Source organism: Dysidea avara, chromosome 12, assembly GCF_963678975.1.
Source record: "Dysidea avara chromosome 12, odDysAvar1.4, whole genome shotgun sequence".
NCBI lineage: Eukaryota > Metazoa > Porifera > Demospongiae > Dictyoceratida > Dysideidae > Dysidea > Dysidea avara.
This window is the reverse complement of record NC_089283.1, coordinates 25,418,101-25,436,296: the sequence shown is the minus strand read 5'-3', so window position 1 is coordinate 25,436,296 and position 18,196 is coordinate 25,418,101. Positions and strand designations below refer to the sequence as shown.

Genomic DNA, 18,196 nt, shown 5'->3' with positions numbered 1-18,196 from the left:
CTGAACACCTGTGTGTCAGTTCAATTACAAATATGTTCAGATAAGTCACTTCGTGACGTCTGGATAAATTTATATAGGGTAATGTTCAACTACTCTAATAGAACAGTCATAATCGAGTACGGGCCACACACTTTTTCACAGGTTGAATAGATATCACTTCTTTTTGTAATTGCACAGACCAGTTTTGGGGCTTCTTTTTACCTACTGTATTTGTTTTACTCTGCAGTAGTGTCTACACAACGCACACATGGGGTTGAATGGATGTTACTGCACTGCATATAGTTGGTATAATATGTAGCCTGTACGGTGTATTATTCTTGCCTTAACAAGGCAGTATAATATGTCATGTGTATAGTTGTCTCAGCTCTTCACATTCTCTTACTAATAATACGTGCAGCTAGAAAATATAATTGGTAAACTTAATGAAACTGTTACTGAATTTAATAACATTTGTAAAGATATACATTTACTACTGAATATGATGGTAAAAACCAACTAAATAACTGAAAGTGCGTGCATCACGTGTATTAATCTATAAAACTTCACAAGATATTATACTCAGTACTACATTAAGCTAACAATTTTTCACACTTGTTTACACAAATAGCTAAAGTTAAGTGCATTACTACTCCATTGTAGTTGTTAGGCTGAAGTTATATAAATTTTAAAAGTTTTTAAAGTGTGGCATTTATAATCCACCATACACACACTGGTAGAATGCAGTTAATCAACTATCAATCTTGTCAAGACATAATTGTATTAGTTTGAGAACTAAATCAACTTCTTCTTGCAGGGGTAATGGCATCTTGATTTTTCGGAGGGAGTCTTTCAAGCCCCTCATGAGCTTTAGAGCTTTTTGTAATTTTGTAGCTTCTTCTTGCAACAAGATGTCATTGTAGCGCTGCAAAGAATTGTGTACAATTTGAGTTTGAACATGCACATCAGTGAGTGGAATGTAAGAACAAAGTACAGTAGTACTGTATACTAGGAATAAAGGAGGTTTTGGCTTTCTTGCCCAAAAATATCACAGCCTCGCTCTTCAGCTTGGCATGCAGTACTGGTTTATAGGACATGTCTTCAGACTGACTCAAACCTTCCAACAAATTTTCTCAGTAATTAATTGTTGGGGCACACGTTCAGATGCAAAATTAAGCTAATGGCATGCACCCCCCCCTCCCCGTGCGCCATTCTTTCTTTTTATGTGGTATGCATTAGTTGTACAATACAAATAAAAAATTAGGAATTTTAAGTTGGATTAAGGATCAAAGAAAAAAGTAGTGAAACAAGGGAATGGCTAGAAAGTTGTAGGTTATACTAATGGACATATGCACTATAAGGATTAAATGTCCATTAGTATATCTGCAGGTATAGACAACTTCGCTTGTTTCACAACTTTCTAACTATTCCCTTGCTTCACTGCTTTTTACTCTGATCCCTAATCTTCCTCCTACTTTTACAACAAGTGAAGTTATACACATTTTACAATTAAACCAGTTGATCTTTAGTGTCACAAGGAGGTTGCCTTTTCAAAATCATGTTGGCAGAGATCTGTATGGGTACTGGACAATCTAGAAAAGTTTTCCTTTTGTTTGAAGTCTCCTTCAGGACAAGTTTAAAACATCAAAGCACTTCAGAAATATCATTGTCAAAATTCTGGGCTACATTCTGTTGCACAAGGAAACCTTACAGGTGAATCTGATTTTGGTCACAACAGGATTTGCCTCATGCTTTTAAAGGAATTTTCAAAGTGTCTACTACAAAGAGGTCAACACACGAGCAAACTGACCTTTCTAAAGTTGCACAACTGATTATAGAGTTCACGTGATCTCTCCTTACTCAATACATCAGTGTACACTTGGTTGATTAGACTTAGCTTCTCCTCTGCCCTAACAATGTGTATTGCAGTGGTGAGCAAATCAGTGATTTACCAAACATAACTGTTCTACAAAAGCTATAATTTACCTTTCCTTCCGTGTGGCATCCATAAAATGGTCTGGATGTAATTCTTTTGACCTCTCACGACGTTGACGAGATATCTCATCAAAGTTAGCCGAAGGGTCAACCTGTAATAACTGATAATAATCATTGTCATGAGTTTTCTGTTCCAACTGTCTCAGTAACAACTCTGGTGTGGTTGGTTGTTCCTCTCGTTGTAGTGGTGCAATGTGGGCTTGTGGTTTAGCTGTCGGCTTGGGCTTCACTGCCACTGTTGGCTTCTGTGCTACAGATGGTGGGGAAGGATTGGCAACACTTGTGTTCACCTTTTGTCTAACAATGTGTGTAGCAGGACTGCCACTACTACTGTCCATGGGTGTGGTCTTTGGCCTAACAGCAGGGTTGTCTCTACCTCTGTCTGTATATACTGTCTTTCGTCTTACAGGTGGAGAAGAAGCATTATTGGTAGTTCTGTTTAACGACGTTGTCTTTCGTCTTACAGGGGGTGGTCCCAAACTCTCACTACTTTTGTCCAACACTATTGCCTTTTGTTGGCTGGGAGGTGGTGTAGGATTGTCATTATTTCTCTCCAGCGTTGCAACCCTTTGCTTGACAACAGATGGACCAGGTGCAGGTTTCAGTTTTACTGACAGAGAAGAAAGGTCATGATTACAATCACTTCCAGCTGGTGAGCATGCTCTTATGCCAATCTTTCCTAGGTCAGTTTGAAGATGTGATGTTTCGTCAGTTTGGCTGACAACAGATGGTTTCTCAGCTTTGGGCTGTGTGAAGTCATCAGGTCAACGTGGTTCTTTTGACTTCTTCCTAAGAGTTGATCAAACAGCCTCAATTTCATCAACTTATTTGGCAGCAAGTTAGGTTGGCATGTAACGACAACACTGCTACTGAGAATACAATAAATTAAATGCCTCAACTAACAAGGGTACTGCCAAATCAGTTGATGATAAAAAGTTTCAACTCCAAAGAAGAAGGCAAAGATGATTTACCTTCTTTGTCTTGATAACACGGGGCCTGTCTTCCTTACTATTATTTTCTGTGCTGTCCTGTGTAACTACCTCACCACATTTAGTGTGCTTGAAGTGATCCCCTACTGGCTCTCCTGTTGTCTTGGTAGTTACTACCACCAGGTCACCATCTTCTATCCATGAAAAGTCCACTGCATCATGAGTAGTTCTTGGATCTTGTCTGGTCACTTTATCTGCTTGATCTTGACTGACTGGAGGTGTTGCTCCTAAATTGGTGACTGCTGTGTATCCGAGGCTGTGTCTCTGTGATGCAATATGACATCATATGTCGTCATGACATTGTATAATATCACACCTACCCTACACTGGTGTGGTTCAAACTGTAACATTTTCATCTCAGTCATCAAGTGTTGATGATCATCTACGAAACTGTTGATGTCTTTTTGACCATCAATATGGGAAACACTGTCCAAAATCTCCTCCATACATTTGTTGTAAGATGGAGCAGTGTTGGACAGGATCCTGTGAATTAGTAATTGTAATTATTTGAATGTTCATAAGTTCATATACACATAGTGCTGCTTAGTAAATAAGACTGACTTTGTACAGTGAAAATGGTATCTCAGAGATTCTAAAAAATCTGGAAATCTTCATCCCCTAGAATGGCATTCATGTCTATTGTATACTTTAAACTCCATTTATGCCCCTCCCACACTTCTGGCCTGTTCGACTACCTTTGGAATGATGTGGTTTCCTTTTTCTATGATCCTTACTAAAATGTCTAATATTTCCTTATACTTGTCTATACACAAAATCACCCCTTACACTATTATACTCTGCTCTGTAAGAAATAAAAATAAATTAAACAAGGGATCATTGTTGGGGGTAACGCATTATGTAATAATTATTACTTTTGTGGTAACAAAGTAATATAACAAAATATGCTGTAAAAACAGATAATATAACTCAAGTTATTTTACTTGTAAATGTAACATGTTACCTAAGTAATGAAGTTACTGTAACGAGTCTAATATTACGTAATATTATTACTTTAAGTAACAAGTTACTAATCTTGTTAGTGATCCACTGAGTAATGCCTAGCCACTACGAAGTAACGAAGCCTACTGAATGAAGCTTATTCACCAGCTTCTTACTTATAACCAAGATTTGCACATTGTCCAACAATGCAATCATGTCACGTGATAAAGTGGTAGTTTCACACGTGACAGCTTAAGGCTGTGGACACAAAGTAATATAATATGTAATATTATTATAGTTACTTCATTATATGGGTAATATGTAACTGTAACTAAATAGTTCAGTTGTAAATAATATGTAACGAGTTACATTTAAAAAGTAAATGTCCCAACACTGCAAGGGATGTTGTCTATACCCCTGTAGCCATACTAGAGTGCACATTTGATTCCTACTTTAGTCATTGTCAATTACATTATAGCCATGGGAATTAATGTCCACTGATATAGCTGCAGGTGTAGCAGGAGTGGATCCAGGGATTGGCAAGGAGGATACACTAAGGTAGCAGGTATGTAGATGGAGTAGTGGGTCTGGAGGGGCACAGCCTCCTAGAAGCTAAAGCTATTTCATATTATGTTTCAGGAATGAAATTTTTGATGTAGAGCAGTTTTATACACAAATCATAATGCTTTCTAAGTGGACTACATCAATCAAGAATTGTGTAGTGATAAATGACAGTCATGATTAGTTCAGCTAGCTATGAGTCTAATGAATGGTATACACAAGACCTGTGTATTTCATTTGCAAAAAGGCCAAGTGTGCTCATGCATACTAAGACTACAGACTTCACTGTTAGACACTGCTTCAGTCTGGCAGGTGCCTTTTGGCATACTACAGTATGTACACATCACCATGAGCTTACCTCTGTCCTCCTTTGTGTCCCATTTTTTTTGCTGATAGTGCAAAGTATTGATTTGCAGTAGCACGTTATGGCTTCCCTGTGCTGGAATTATTCATATGTTCCCATGGTGATTGGATATTTTGCACAGTAATAGTGCTACTGCAGATGCTAGTTTTCATACACAGCAGCCATGGAGGATTTTCAATAGTTAATAGTGTTATATGTTGTGACTGTTCTATTAGAGTATTTGACTGACAGCTCTTATAGTATCTCGATCTTGTATACTTTTTATTGGTTAGGGGAGGGGGTGTGACATGTTTCCCTCTGCCGATGACCTCCCTTGTTTCATTTCTATGATCCATAATTTTTCCATACTTGTTTGTTTACCCTTTTATGGCTGGTAAACCAGCACATACCACATCAAAGGAAACAATGCTCCCAAACATATACCAGTACTACAGTAATTAGGTCAATTACTAAAAAGGAAGTTCTTCATTTTCAGCTTGTTCTGCTTATTACACAGTACTACAAATAATGAACAGTACGAGAAGCATCTCTGCAATCATTCCCATCACTACAGAATATAGAAGGTTGTAGTGAAGCCTGCCAGTGAATCTACTTATATGGACTATATTGTGGAGAAAAAAATGGAGGACAAAGTCAGTCTATGATGCATCCACTGTAGCTGCTGTACTGAGTAGGCAAAAAGGCACGTCTCCAACAGTAAACCCATAGTCACCAGATAGTTAGTAGCAAAATTTGGTTAAATAAGGTTTTTTTTTGCTTCATATATAGAAACTTGTGGAGGAAAGTCCAAACCTTCATGATCCCTGTTATACAGTGCTACCATACCATATGAGTATTAAAAATCAGACATTTGGAAATCAGTCTGTTTGTTGTTGTTGTTTTTCACCTGTGTTTTTTATGACAGCAATTCTTTTTATTTTCCAGCTATGTATTAAGCTTATGTATATGCTCCATATTCTGCTTTTTTGCTCAAATTTCATACAGAGAGAAATGTGATGAACTTACTTGGCAAACTGTTGCAGTGAATTGCTTACTGCATCAATTCTCTCTAATTCAAGTACATCAGCATCCTATGAAATACACGTTGCTGTACAAGAAGTATATTGTCACTTTCACATTGACATGTTCATACACTTGCGATCAGAATCAAGAATTTGATCATTTTGCCCTGATCACTTGATTTTGTCCATATATGTAACAGCATTGGCATGTTCATCACAACCAGCCTAATTTCTTGTGTCACTGAAAGCAAGGCTAAAAGCTTTGCCTTTAAAGATGTTTGATTGTCACTTCTGTGGACATCTTAACCATTACAAAAAAATTTGAATGTTTAATTGGATTTGTTTCTGGTTGCAACTGTTTCAACAAACAGTATAGAAGTTGAGATGTGTATCTTACCTTGTAAAGCAGGGATAATTTATGACTAAAGCTCTGCTGCACAGACACCAAATCATCCACTGATTTCTGGTACCTAAATAATAGCAAATGGCATCATTTATCATCATATAAGAGCACTGACAAGGTTTCTTGATGCTTGACTGCATCATACAGTTTTCTGTCCTCTTCTTGTTGCTATGGAAACATGTAACATCATACAGTGTTGACTGTGAGATATGCATTGTACAACTGAAAATTGTGAGAAATAAAAAATGCATTATAAATCTTAAAAAAAAAGTATTCTAAAAAGTTAGCAATTACATCAGCCACACTTAACTAAAACTTTTACTCTTCTAACATCTGTGTCATCACCTTGTAGTATTTGGGGTCGGTGGTGTCTTCAGAGTAGCTTAATAGTTTGCTTTGCAACGTCTCATAACGATTACCATATTTCATGTAGTATTGCTTCTCCTGACAACATAACATACCAACTGTAACAATTTTCCTGCAATTACATATACATGCACTCTAGCTGTCTACTACCCAAAAGGTTACACCCATTAACTTGTGGTATAGAGATGATCACAGATCATGTTATAACAACCAGGTTATGGTATTGTTATTGAACTTGCTGCTAACAGCATTTGTCAAGAAAACTACAGCAAATCTGTAATAGCTAAAATAAATGATGCAGCCTTTGTAAATCAACAATCACATTGTTGTGTGTATATATGTGACAACACTGCCACCTGTTGTAACTACATATTAAGATCAGTGCCAATAACTCAACAGCACTCCATTAACTTTCCTAATACTTTAAAGAATTTGGAGGATCCAGCATCTACTCATTTGCTCAATTCAGGTGTCATACAATAACATTGTATATGGACACAGTGACGTGTGTCCATCAAATGAGATGACACATCTTATTCCTTACTTTTTTGTGTTTACTGTTAGCTTGTTCTACTTCAGTCACCAAATCCTTACCCCTAGTCCTCACCTAACCAGTGGACAATATATTATTAGCTTACATTGAATTACTAATGTGTATTAATTTGCACCACTACACACAGACACACAGACACACAAGTAAGCATGCTTGAGACTTGAGAGACTACTACAGCATGGGACAGATCAAACTGTTGTATTATATTTTGCACAACCTAACATAGTAAAAACAGCTTTAAGTGTACTTTCTAGTTGCATATCATTCATCATGTACTCAAACTACTTTATATTGTGTCCAGCCATCAAACTATCAGTTATAGAGCTTCTGTACTATCTGTAGAACTAACAGTTTAGTTATAGTTGTTAGCAATTTAAAATGTCATACATGTAATCTAGTCTGCTGTTTTCATAAATATATCATAAATATATCATAAATATATCATAGTTCAGTTATCACATACTGTTCATAATTGTACTGTATCTTTCATTAATGGATCTATCATCAGTGAAATGTTTCACTTGCGCATACAGTGGTGAGTTATTACCATTTGAATAAGTTTATCTACAATTGTACTTAAATTGCACTGAACAGCTACTTAGACTTTGAAAAATCAGATCACAAGTATTTTGGCAAGTGGCTTGTTATCATGAAAGCTGTGTCAGCACAAAAATTAAATAGAGAACACAATGTCACCCGTTTGATATTAATGATATTCAGGAATTTGGTGAACACGAAGCACAAAGAGAGTAAATATATTGTGTGTGTAGTGTGTGTGTGTGTGTGTGTAGTTGTGTGTGTGTGTAGTGTAGTGTGTGTGTAGTGTGTGTATGTGTATGCGTAGTTGTGTGTGTGCGTAGTGTAGTGTGTGTAGTGTAGTGTGTGTGTGTGTGTATGTGTAGTTGTGTGTGTGTGTAGTGTAGTGTGTGTAGTGTAGTGTGTGTGTGTGTGTATGTGTAGTTGTGTGTGTGTGTAGTGTAGTGTGTGTGTAGTGTAGTGTGTGTGTGTAGTGTAGTGTGTGTGTGTGTAGTGTGTGTGTGTGTGTGTCGTTGTGTACTGCTGGTGTGACACGTAGACATACCACTGCACATGTTCTCAAGTGAACACTGAGACTCCTTTCAGATTACACACCAGTACATACAGACAACAATGGACACTATTACACAATACTCACTGTCTTCTTCATAGCCTCCAGGCGTGGTAACAAGTCACTAAAAGATTGTCGTAAATCGAGGTAACCTTTAGCCTGTGTAACGTGTGACAAACTACACTACAGACAGACAGACACACACACCTTATCAGAATGATGCTCCACCAATTTACTTAATTCATTACCAAGTTTTTGCCAACCAGTCTTCACTGTCCTGTGACCACAATAAACAGTTACAGCAATGTATGACATGTGAGGCATAGTATATCTACTGTGTATATCAAACGCTCTTTTGAATAAGTTTTTAGCCTGGTAAAGAGTCAATGGTAACCCATTTTACAAGTAGTGAGTGGTTAACCATCTCTGCAGACAATAATTGACAATTTTTTTTGCCTTGTAAAGTGTCAAAAAAGTAATAGAGAGAGTAGAGAGTAATTTACTACCACATGGTGGGTCAAGAAACATTATATGTTAGTCTCAAGATCGTCAGTGCTAACTAGATTAACCAAGCTGCTTGTCTTCCACCCTGATCATATGTCTACCCAATAAATAACTGTACTGTGCCTTCCATGCAGCATCCTTATAATTAGTTAGATACATATCTGTACTTTGATCTTCTCATTCAAAATACAATACACCACCCTCTCCCCATGCCATCAACAAAGTAATTCTTCTCTACTGCAGACAATTATAACTTATTAAATAGTTGATGATAGACTTTGCTACACATGTTTGTCATGTTGTTGTTGTTACCAAATATGGAGGTCCCACTAAGAATAGAGGCTGCCGTGCCTATATACCAGCACTGAAGAATTCTGAATTAAGTATAGCGTGCAAGTTGCTATGAAAGGCAAAAGTGCAATTAGTTTATGGAGTGACCACATGTCATGTGTCACTGTCGATGAAGTTGATGAGTCCTATACAGTGTACTACAAAACGCAAGGACAGAAAGTATGAGCCTACAAACTTGCTGTGGTGAGAGATATATTTATGAGAGTTGGTGGTAACATCACAGAGTTACACAGTATAACAGTAATTGCTAGATAAAAGCAGCTAAAACCTAGTGGTCTTGTGTTGGTTGACAAGAATGTACCAGATAGCAGAGACACTGAATTATACAGAGGCAGTCCAGCAAATATCATTCACCATGGGAAGAAGTCATGTCAAATATAATTGCCATCCAATATACATACTGTATTCTCCAAGCCCCTGCTTCATAATGTCACTGACATATGACAGTAACTCTTTAAACTTACTCCAGTTCTTCAAAGGACTCAGTACTCAGCAGTTGCATGAAAATGTTAGAATGCCGAAATGTATATGAAGTACTGCTCAACAATTTTGTCACTAATGTCGCATAAGTGTTCTCAATCTCTGCCATGCCCTACAACAATGAGACAGTGATACATGTAGGATATCAGATATTGTAATGGGTATTGTATATATATATATACAATAACTATACCTGAAATATATATGGATGTACCATCACAACAGTACTGTACAAACACATGTAACTAACACAGTCAAATGACATATAGATTTTTCTTTGACCAATTTTATCAAGAGTTTATAATGTGCTCTTGATTTTATCAAGAGTTTATACCATTATAAACTCTTGATTTTATCAAGTGTATTTAATTTTGCTGCACTATTTACTCAGAGATTTGACTGCTCTAGACTAAGCTTGATATCATGTTTTTCACAACCTGCCCAGCCTAACATGATCTTTCCTAAGCTGCTGGTAACCAAACTACACGGTCAGTATAATGTATTGTTTATTTATGAGAACTGATTGGTTTTAGTAAGCCATTTTGTTTTAGACTATAATTAATTGAGGATTTCACTAAACTAGAGCTGAAGCGGATAGCAATTTTTCTATCTGGATATTCTGAACTGAACCTTTCTGGATATCCTACACATAGCGACACCATCACTTACTGTAAAAAACATGACCTAATTTATCACCTACTTGCTATACTCATAAATTAGATCACAAGCAAACATAATATTCAGTTATACAATGATTGGGACTGTACAAAAAGAAGTGATATCTATACTAAAACATGTACAGCCAAGCTGACCGTCATTAATGGAATAAACATCATTACAGCCTTAGCCACCACCTTTGATTTCACAACTTTTTTTTCACCCTGGATTTTTTTGGGGGCTGCACCCTTTTGGATGTTTTGATATAGATACACAACTATAACTAGCCCTACCTTGTAAAAGTCCAGTACACACCTCACCACTTCATAGCCATCAATGAATCGCGACGTCACCACACTGATGGAATCCTGAGTAGTGTTGCATGAATATAGTGTAATTCTTCAAATACACAATTACAGATTATAATTATTTTCAGATATCATGTATTGTGGACACTTGTAAAATTCGATGTGGTAATACCTTGCAAGTTTCAGGCAATAATGTCTTTAGGTTGTTGTAGTGTACTAAACTGGTTCATAGTTGACGTTCAAAATTCAAAAAATAAAATCATGTGTTGTTAGGCACCTTCTAATAATCCTACATCAAATACTTTGATGACTTCTAGTCTTCTACCAATACCAGCTATTAGCTATAACAAATTTTCTAAATGCAAACAAAACGAATAATTTTAAAAGGAAAGAATATTAGATACAGCTACTGTATAAACTATTACATGGTGTACCAGTATGGCACAAGCATAAGTGACACTTGGGATTACACAATGTAGATCATATGATGAAGACTGATGATGACCACTAACTTTCTTTAGTTGAGACAAAATTGTTATCAAATTCAACAGGCACATTAAGGCTGAATTTTCTAAATTTTCCTGAGGGTGCATGGCATGCTCCTAGACTCTTAATGCATGTGCAAGTTATACCAACCATTTACTACATATTATTATCCTCTTTGTCTCCTGTTATAGCATGTGACTCCCTTACAGTTCCACCCCTGTATATAGGTTGTTAATAACTTTGCAAGTTTGTAAATCACAGCTAGCTACATAAACCTGTAGTTGCTCCTTATGATCAAGTGCAGGAAGACTTGATTAGCTTCAAGCATTACAAACAGTCCCTCTTGCTTGATAATTTTCTTGCCAAATATTAGTGGCATTTAGACAAGTCAATTTTGCAGCTCCTCCAGCCAGACAAAGATGGAAAGCTCTGATACTTTGTGGTGGCTTCTTATAACTAGCTAATATAAGCTACTGAAAGATTTTTGGCTCAAACTTGTAGGCCTAGTTAGTCGGTACGCCCATGCCAATTTTCACGCTATTTCCACGGGCATACTTTACAAGAACAATTGTCTACACACCTGGTGTCAGAGCTCCTCCAGTGTGCAGTCTTAGTAGGGACATCAAAAACTCACCCCACAAAAATGACAGAATTTTTTTGCCTGTAAAGTTTATTTAAAAGTGGCACAATGAGTTATGCATCCTGCATACAGTCTAGGCATTTGTTTTATAGTGATGACCTGGTCAAGGCAGTGCTATTCTGGTGAGTTTCCTCACATGTTTAAGTCATTAGATCTTTCCTAGAAAAGATGAGTATCTGTCATTCGTCATGCAGAACAGTGCTCCAGTTTATCAATACGATGATTTTTAGTCAATGCAAGATGTAACTTGAACTCCTGATTATTAATAACACAAAGTGATCATACATACCTCACTTGTTTTTGTTCGTTAGTGCCATGGCTACCAATGGTACTCAATAATCATGTCAATAGAGAAGTCTGCATGGAGAACTGTCCATTTATTTATTTAACAGTTACTGGCTATTACAAAAGCAAATGTGATGAACTTGTATATCAAACTGCACCTATTTTCGAGTTCTACAAGATGCTGCAGTTAAAACACGATCTAAAAAGGGACTAGTAGTAAATGACTTTTGGCTAGTTGTAAATGGTGATTGGGCTAGTTGTAAAACTTAGACAAAAATAGCCAGCTGCACCACAGAAAAGTATAAATTCAAAGTTACGTGTTGTGTTGACTCTTTTACAATTTACTATAGAAATTTTTTGACTAAAAAGTACCTCAAGATAGAATCTCAAGATATAACCGTTTTCAAAATTTTCCATTTCATAGTCCATAATTATACTCTTTGATTAAAAATTGCTTTACTATCAACTATAGTTTCAATTTTCTTACAGTCTATAAAATAAAAATAATTTAGGCTTCCATGCACATAATTATATAGTACGTAGTTCTTATTATTAAATTTTGTTCGTCAACTTGCTAATTACTTGAATTTACTTCCAGATCTCAATCATTTCTCTAAAATTGTTTCCAGATTCCACCAACAATTTCCCTGGGGGAGTATGCCCCAGAGCCCACAAGTTAGTCTACAGTTTTCATCTTTAGCTACTGGCATTTTGTCACACAAGGCCTCTCTTTACTTTAACTGTTTTTGGACAATCATAACAATATACATCACAAACATGTATACTTCAAACACTCCCCCCAGTCTCAGGTTAGCTAGGGCTATAGTTGTAAAAAAAATTTTTTTAGGTAGAAGTAAACCCTAGAATGCTAAATTTTGAAACTTGTATTATAATATAGTTATGCATAAATATATTGTGGGTGGGGCTCAGTGCAGATACACTCATCTGAATGTTACATTTCTACTATCTTCAGCTTAACATTATGCCACAATGATAAAACATATACTACCAAAATTGGGGTCATTACTATATAATGTAACTCATTACATATTAGTTACTTCTATATAATGTAACGTGTTACAGTTACTCCCAGAAAAAAGTTACAAGTCACATATTACACATTACTCTGAGGGCTGAAACTAGTAATATTATGCTAACTAAGCCCAACCTTCTAAATACATGTTCCCAGCCTACAACTACAAGTGACAGGAGTGAGACACGCTTTCCTCTGGTGTAGTTCAGCCTCATAAACATACTTTGTTGTAGTATCTTGGTCTCAAGAGCACTCCCCATACACTATCACTTTTTGTTCTTGCCTGTACAGCCGTCTTCAGTGCTGTCAACTGTGTCAAGGCCCAAAATGCAGCCAATCACATGCTGGATACAATGTGCATAAAAAGAAGATTACAATTTCCAATGTAATATTCGTTATATATTACTCATTACTTTGTCATGTAGTACATTATACTACTTTGTTTAACATAATATAATTACATAACGCGTTACCAGTAAATGTAACTTGTTAGCCCCAACTCTGTATACCACTACCATTGTTTTAGTGACTGAATAGCCACAGGCACTATGAAAGATCCTATGGATAAAAAAAAACAATACAATTCTTTAAAATATGCTTAATACTACCCTGGTAGTGAAGTATAATAAATGAATCTAAAATAATTGTATTGTTTTGTTTTGTTGTTAAATCCGTAGGATCTGGATCTTGATGCCTGTGGATATTTACTCATGGTAGTTTATAATGTTAAGCTGAAGATAGTAGAAATGTAACATTCTGATGAGTGTATCTGCACTATGGAGCCCCACCCACAATGTATTTATGCATATAACTAATTGTTCTAGTACGTGTTCTTACATAATCTTCATATAAAACACGTTTCAAAATTTTAGCATTCTATGATTTGCTTTTTCTACCTTGAGCTGAATGGGCATTGAGAATGTCACATATATTGTCTAAAAACTGATCCGCAGCTGTTTGGCTAGTCTCATCCCCAGACTGCATTTTTTTTTCCTTTTGTGTTTGGGTGGGAGACTGTTTGGGTGTCTGGGGACCCCACCCAAGCACAAAAAGGAAAAATCGGTCTGGGCCGGGTACGAGACTATCGCCAGCTAGCCTGCATGTATTTCATAGGGTCACAGTGGGAAATCCCCGCGACCACTGAGGCTGGCATCCCTATACTTTTCGGTGCATGCACGCCTTTTTCTTATACACAGTTAGTATTTAACAAGCAACACTTATTACTCACTGGTCCTTTGAGTTTCTCCATTTTATGTTATTCTTGGAATTACTGCAGTGGAGGTCACGAGTCCATACGTCACTGATAACCTATAACGTGTCAGTAATTGTGCGACCAATCATGGTGCCAGGTGATAAACCTTATTACAGTACCTTTTCTATTTCGTAGAGAAGTGTAGATCCCTAGACTATTTGGTATTCTCGTGCGGACCAACTCGTTGGCACCCGCCCCTTTGCTAATAAGAAACACTCGAAGTTTATAATACAGACTGCGGCACAGTATTAGCTATATGATTATGATTAAATACGGGTAAAGCCCGATCAAAACATAGCTACTATATTATTTAAAATTATTAACAGAGTTACTATTCACAACAGTTTCAGGTAATTGGTTCTAGTCATTAATACACAGTAGCTAGTCTGAAATGGTGTTTAATTTAAATAATTTGAATTGGTGGCCCCTGGTCAGAATGGATGAAAAGGTGTATATATCAGTGAAATCAGATTTCCCTAGAAGATTGGAATCATTTACCCCATTATTAAATTGAATTAGACTCAGTTGATTTTTTTTATAGTTAATGTAATTGCATGTAAAAATTAATTAATTAAAAAAAATGTAATTGCATGTATATAAGTAGTTAGCTATTCATAATGTATATTTGATTTTTTTCTTGGGGCTGGTCCCCCTGGACGCATCAGTAATTACTGGCTGTTCAGTACAAAAAAAAATTAAAGTAATTGCTGAGGATTGTGTACAACAGGATTAGATCTCCTCTTAAGCGTCTGTGTGATAATGATGGCAATGATAATACAGATAATCTGCAATAACATTTTAGTGGCTCTACGTTGAACTTTCTCCACCTTTCGTTGATCCAGCACAAAGTGTGGCCCCAAATTGTATTGCTATATTCAAGTATCAGCCTAACCAGAGTGGTAAATAGTTTTGATACCATATAAGAATCAAGATGTTCAAAAGATCTTTTAACCATATTCCAAGTACTCTGTTGGCCTTTGCAGTGACTTCAGTTGTATGGTTGTGAAATTTAAGGTGTTCATCAAACATTATGATACCAAGGTCTTTTTGTATTGTTGTGGTGTCAATTTTTGTACTGTTAAGGTAGTAAAATCCAAAATGATGGACTGGCCCAAGATGTATTGCATTTTAATATATTAAATGTCAGTTGCCAAGTGAGGGACTATTTATAAAGTGAGTTTAGCTGGATCATTTTGAAGAGCCAAGTAGTCATCTCTGTTCTTTATTACACAAAATATCTTAGTATCGTCGACGAACATGAATACAGTACTTGAAACTATTGATGGTATATCACCAAACATTGTAAAGAGCACAGGACCCAACACAGACCCTTGTGGTACACCACTGGTTACTGGAATGGAGTGTGATGTGTGACCATTAAGCGCAACTTCTTGCTCTCTGTTTGATAAAAAATCTTTTATCCACATTAAAATCATATAGTGAATTCCAAAGGAGGAAAGCTTTCGCAATAGATGCTGGTGAGGTACTGAATCAAAAGCTTTTCGGAAGTCCAAATAATTAAATTACATCAATAGCATAACCATTGTCTAGGTGGTTTCTAAAACATTCAGTAGTTGGGTGGGGCAAGATCTACCGGGTATGAATCCAAATTGTTGGGGGGAGACCAAGTTGTTATTTAGCAAGTGATTCAATACGTGATCTTTGATGATATAGATTCCATCAATTTGCAAAAAACAGAAGTTAAACTAACCGGTCGATAGTTTTTGACACAAGATCGTGTGCGCCCTTTTTATGAATTGGTGTTACATGAGTAGATTTCCAGTCTTGTGGTAAAGTGCCACCATTAAATGACTTGTTAAATATGATGGATAATGGAACAGAGATGAATTCACCTAGTAATTTTCTTATTTGAATAGACCAACTGAATCTTAGGGGTTAGGATTAAGGTAATGTCAACTGAATCAACAGCAGGAGAGGTTGTTGTAGGAGCTGTAGGAATAACGGTACTAGCTATCCTCAATAGTAAATTAAGAACGAATTAAAATTTGTACTAACTGTTTTTCATAGTCCTTTCTAAGATTATGTGTGAGACTTCTCAGTTCATTATTGACTGACTTTAAGTTAGATAAATCACTTAAAAACGAGTTGAGCAACACTTTATTTTTCTTCTTTTTCAAATTGAACACTTCAGGAGCAGTATACAAATTTTTTCTTCCTTTCGGTGTATAAGTAGGAACATATCTATCAATGATATCTTGAAAAGTAGACTTAAATGATAACCAGGCATCATTGGTGTCCAGGGGGTCTAAAATAGATACTAGAGTTGCACCGATAATCGGTTGAATAATCGGTAACAGCCGATATAAGGTGATTTTGCAAGTATCGGTATCGGCTACAAAGAGGAAGTTATTTGCCGATAACCTAAACCCACAATCAATCATTAACGACAGTAATAAACATGTGACAGTATTAAAAGAAAGCAGTGAATGCAGTGGTAAGTGGTAAACATTTATTTGCTGTACCTGTTTATAACTATTTAGGCTTGTTTATCTGTGAATAGTGTGGCTGCAAGGCTATAATAGGATGTGTATATTTATCGGCCGCCCACGCAATCAACCAATCACTATTTGGAAAGGGTCTGGAATCCCACCAAAACTCCGTTTGATAAGCTGACTTAGGTGTTTTATAACTACTTGGCTTTCATTTCCATGTAAGGGGTTAGTGGCACACTGGTAGCAAACATTGTAGAATTGGCCGCCCACGCAAGTAATTAAATTATTTCAACTAATGTTATGCACGCACATAAACTTTAGATGATTTTTGCTCCTTCTCCCCTGACCTACAGAATAGAAGAATATCGGTAAATATCGGCATATCGGCTACAGGAATGAGTGAAACATCGGTATCGGTAAAAGTGAAAATATGCATATCGGTGCAACACTAATAGATACCCAGTCAAACTTACTATAAGAGCCTCTTTCATTATATCTATATCAGCAGCCCTTGCATTATATCGAATGTTGTCTGCCTTCTTATACTCAGAGTAACATAACACATCAAACTGAATGCAAATATGGTCACTATTTCCTAAAGGCGGTAGATAGGATAGGTTAGTCACCATATCCTATTCATTTGTAAACACAAGATCTAATAAACCTGGCATTGTATAAAATTGTTTAAGACGACACAGACTGTTTTCTTTTCAAAGTGTGAATTTTATAAGCAAATGACACCATGTTGTGGTCAACCAATGGTCCTAGCATTTATCAAAAACTGCAAGTGGCATTGCCTACAAAAGCACACAAACAAAGATTCAATTACAACAATGCCAACTGGGAAGATATGAACCACTTTCTTAGTCAATATGATTTTACCCTAGCATTAAACTCTAACGACCCTGAATTTATCAGGCTATTCCTTACAATAGAGCCTTGGATTTGTATGTTCCCAAGATCTCTGTCAAAGAATCAAACCAACCTAGGTAGTTCAATTCAGCAATCCGTCACAAAATTAAGTGCCTCCGTACCTCTAAACAACAACTTGCAAGATATTTCACTGAGAGAAAAAGGCTCAGAGTAGTCAATTTACAAAGTGAACTTCAACTGATGACAGCCGGAGCTAAATCTGACTTTGAATCCTGCCTCACTTTAAATTACACTCATACTAATAAAATTGTGACATGATAATTTTCCAGCCAAAATGTGTTACAATGATGAATGTGCATCCACTGACACAGACAAAGCTCAACTGTTTAACAAATACTTCTACTCTGTGTTTTCATCATTACGCTCACCAATTGGTATACCAGAATCACAACCAAGCGACCAAACATTCAATGATATTCAGTTCACCAACTCTGATGTGTTTGCACGTCTCTTGATGTCAGCAAAGCATGCGGCATTGATAACCTAAGCCCTAAAGTATTCAAACACTGTGCAGTACCATTACTTCAAATAATTTGCCACCTGTTTTACACTAGCATATCTTCTAGTACTATTCTACATG

General features: G+C 36.5%; 1 protein-coding gene across 2 annotated transcripts; it reads right to left on the bottom strand.

Annotated features, from left to right (window-relative positions):
* Nucleotides 1–444: 444 nt before the first annotated feature.
* Nucleotides 445–14,490, bottom strand: LOC136241452 (uncharacterized). Of its 2 annotated transcripts, none has more exons than XM_066032665.1 (16): nucleotides 14,350–14,490; nucleotides 14,207–14,286; nucleotides 10,520–10,594; nucleotides 9,554–9,681; nucleotides 8,442–8,511; nucleotides 8,322–8,393; nucleotides 7,139–7,201; nucleotides 6,574–6,672; nucleotides 6,344–6,396; nucleotides 6,223–6,295; nucleotides 5,830–5,894; nucleotides 3,281–3,443; nucleotides 2,943–3,224; nucleotides 1,963–2,717; nucleotides 1,787–1,886; nucleotides 445–901 (listed from the first exon to the last, which is right to left on the bottom strand). In XM_066032665.1, exons 2-16 carry the CDS (start codon nucleotides 14,225–14,227, stop codon nucleotides 728–730), a joined length of 2,193 nt encoding a protein of 730 aa, XP_065888737.1. In that variant the 5' UTR covers nucleotides 14,228–14,286; nucleotides 14,350–14,490; the 3' UTR covers nucleotides 445–727. The 2 variants fall into 2 exon arrangements, 1 of the variants encoding a protein (XP_065888737.1); XR_010694300.1 differs by having other exon boundaries at nucleotides 762–901; nucleotides 1,787–1,881.
* Between the last annotated feature and the right edge of the window lie 3,706 nt (nucleotides 14,491–18,196).

Excerpts from the sequence above, each read along its gene's own strand:
- LOC136241452 (XM_066032665.1), bottom strand. The coding sequence starts at position 14,227 with ATGGAGAAACTCAAAGGACCA. Across the intron at positions 9,682-10,519 it reads GTGTACTGGACTTTTACAAG|GGCATGGCAGAGATTGAGAA; the intron begins GTAGGGCTAGTT and ends TCATTGTTGTAG. Across the intron at positions 6,673-7,138 it reads CTAACAGTAAACACAAAAAA|GAGAAGCAATACTACATGAA; the intron begins GTAAGGAATAAG and ends TTATGTTGTCAG.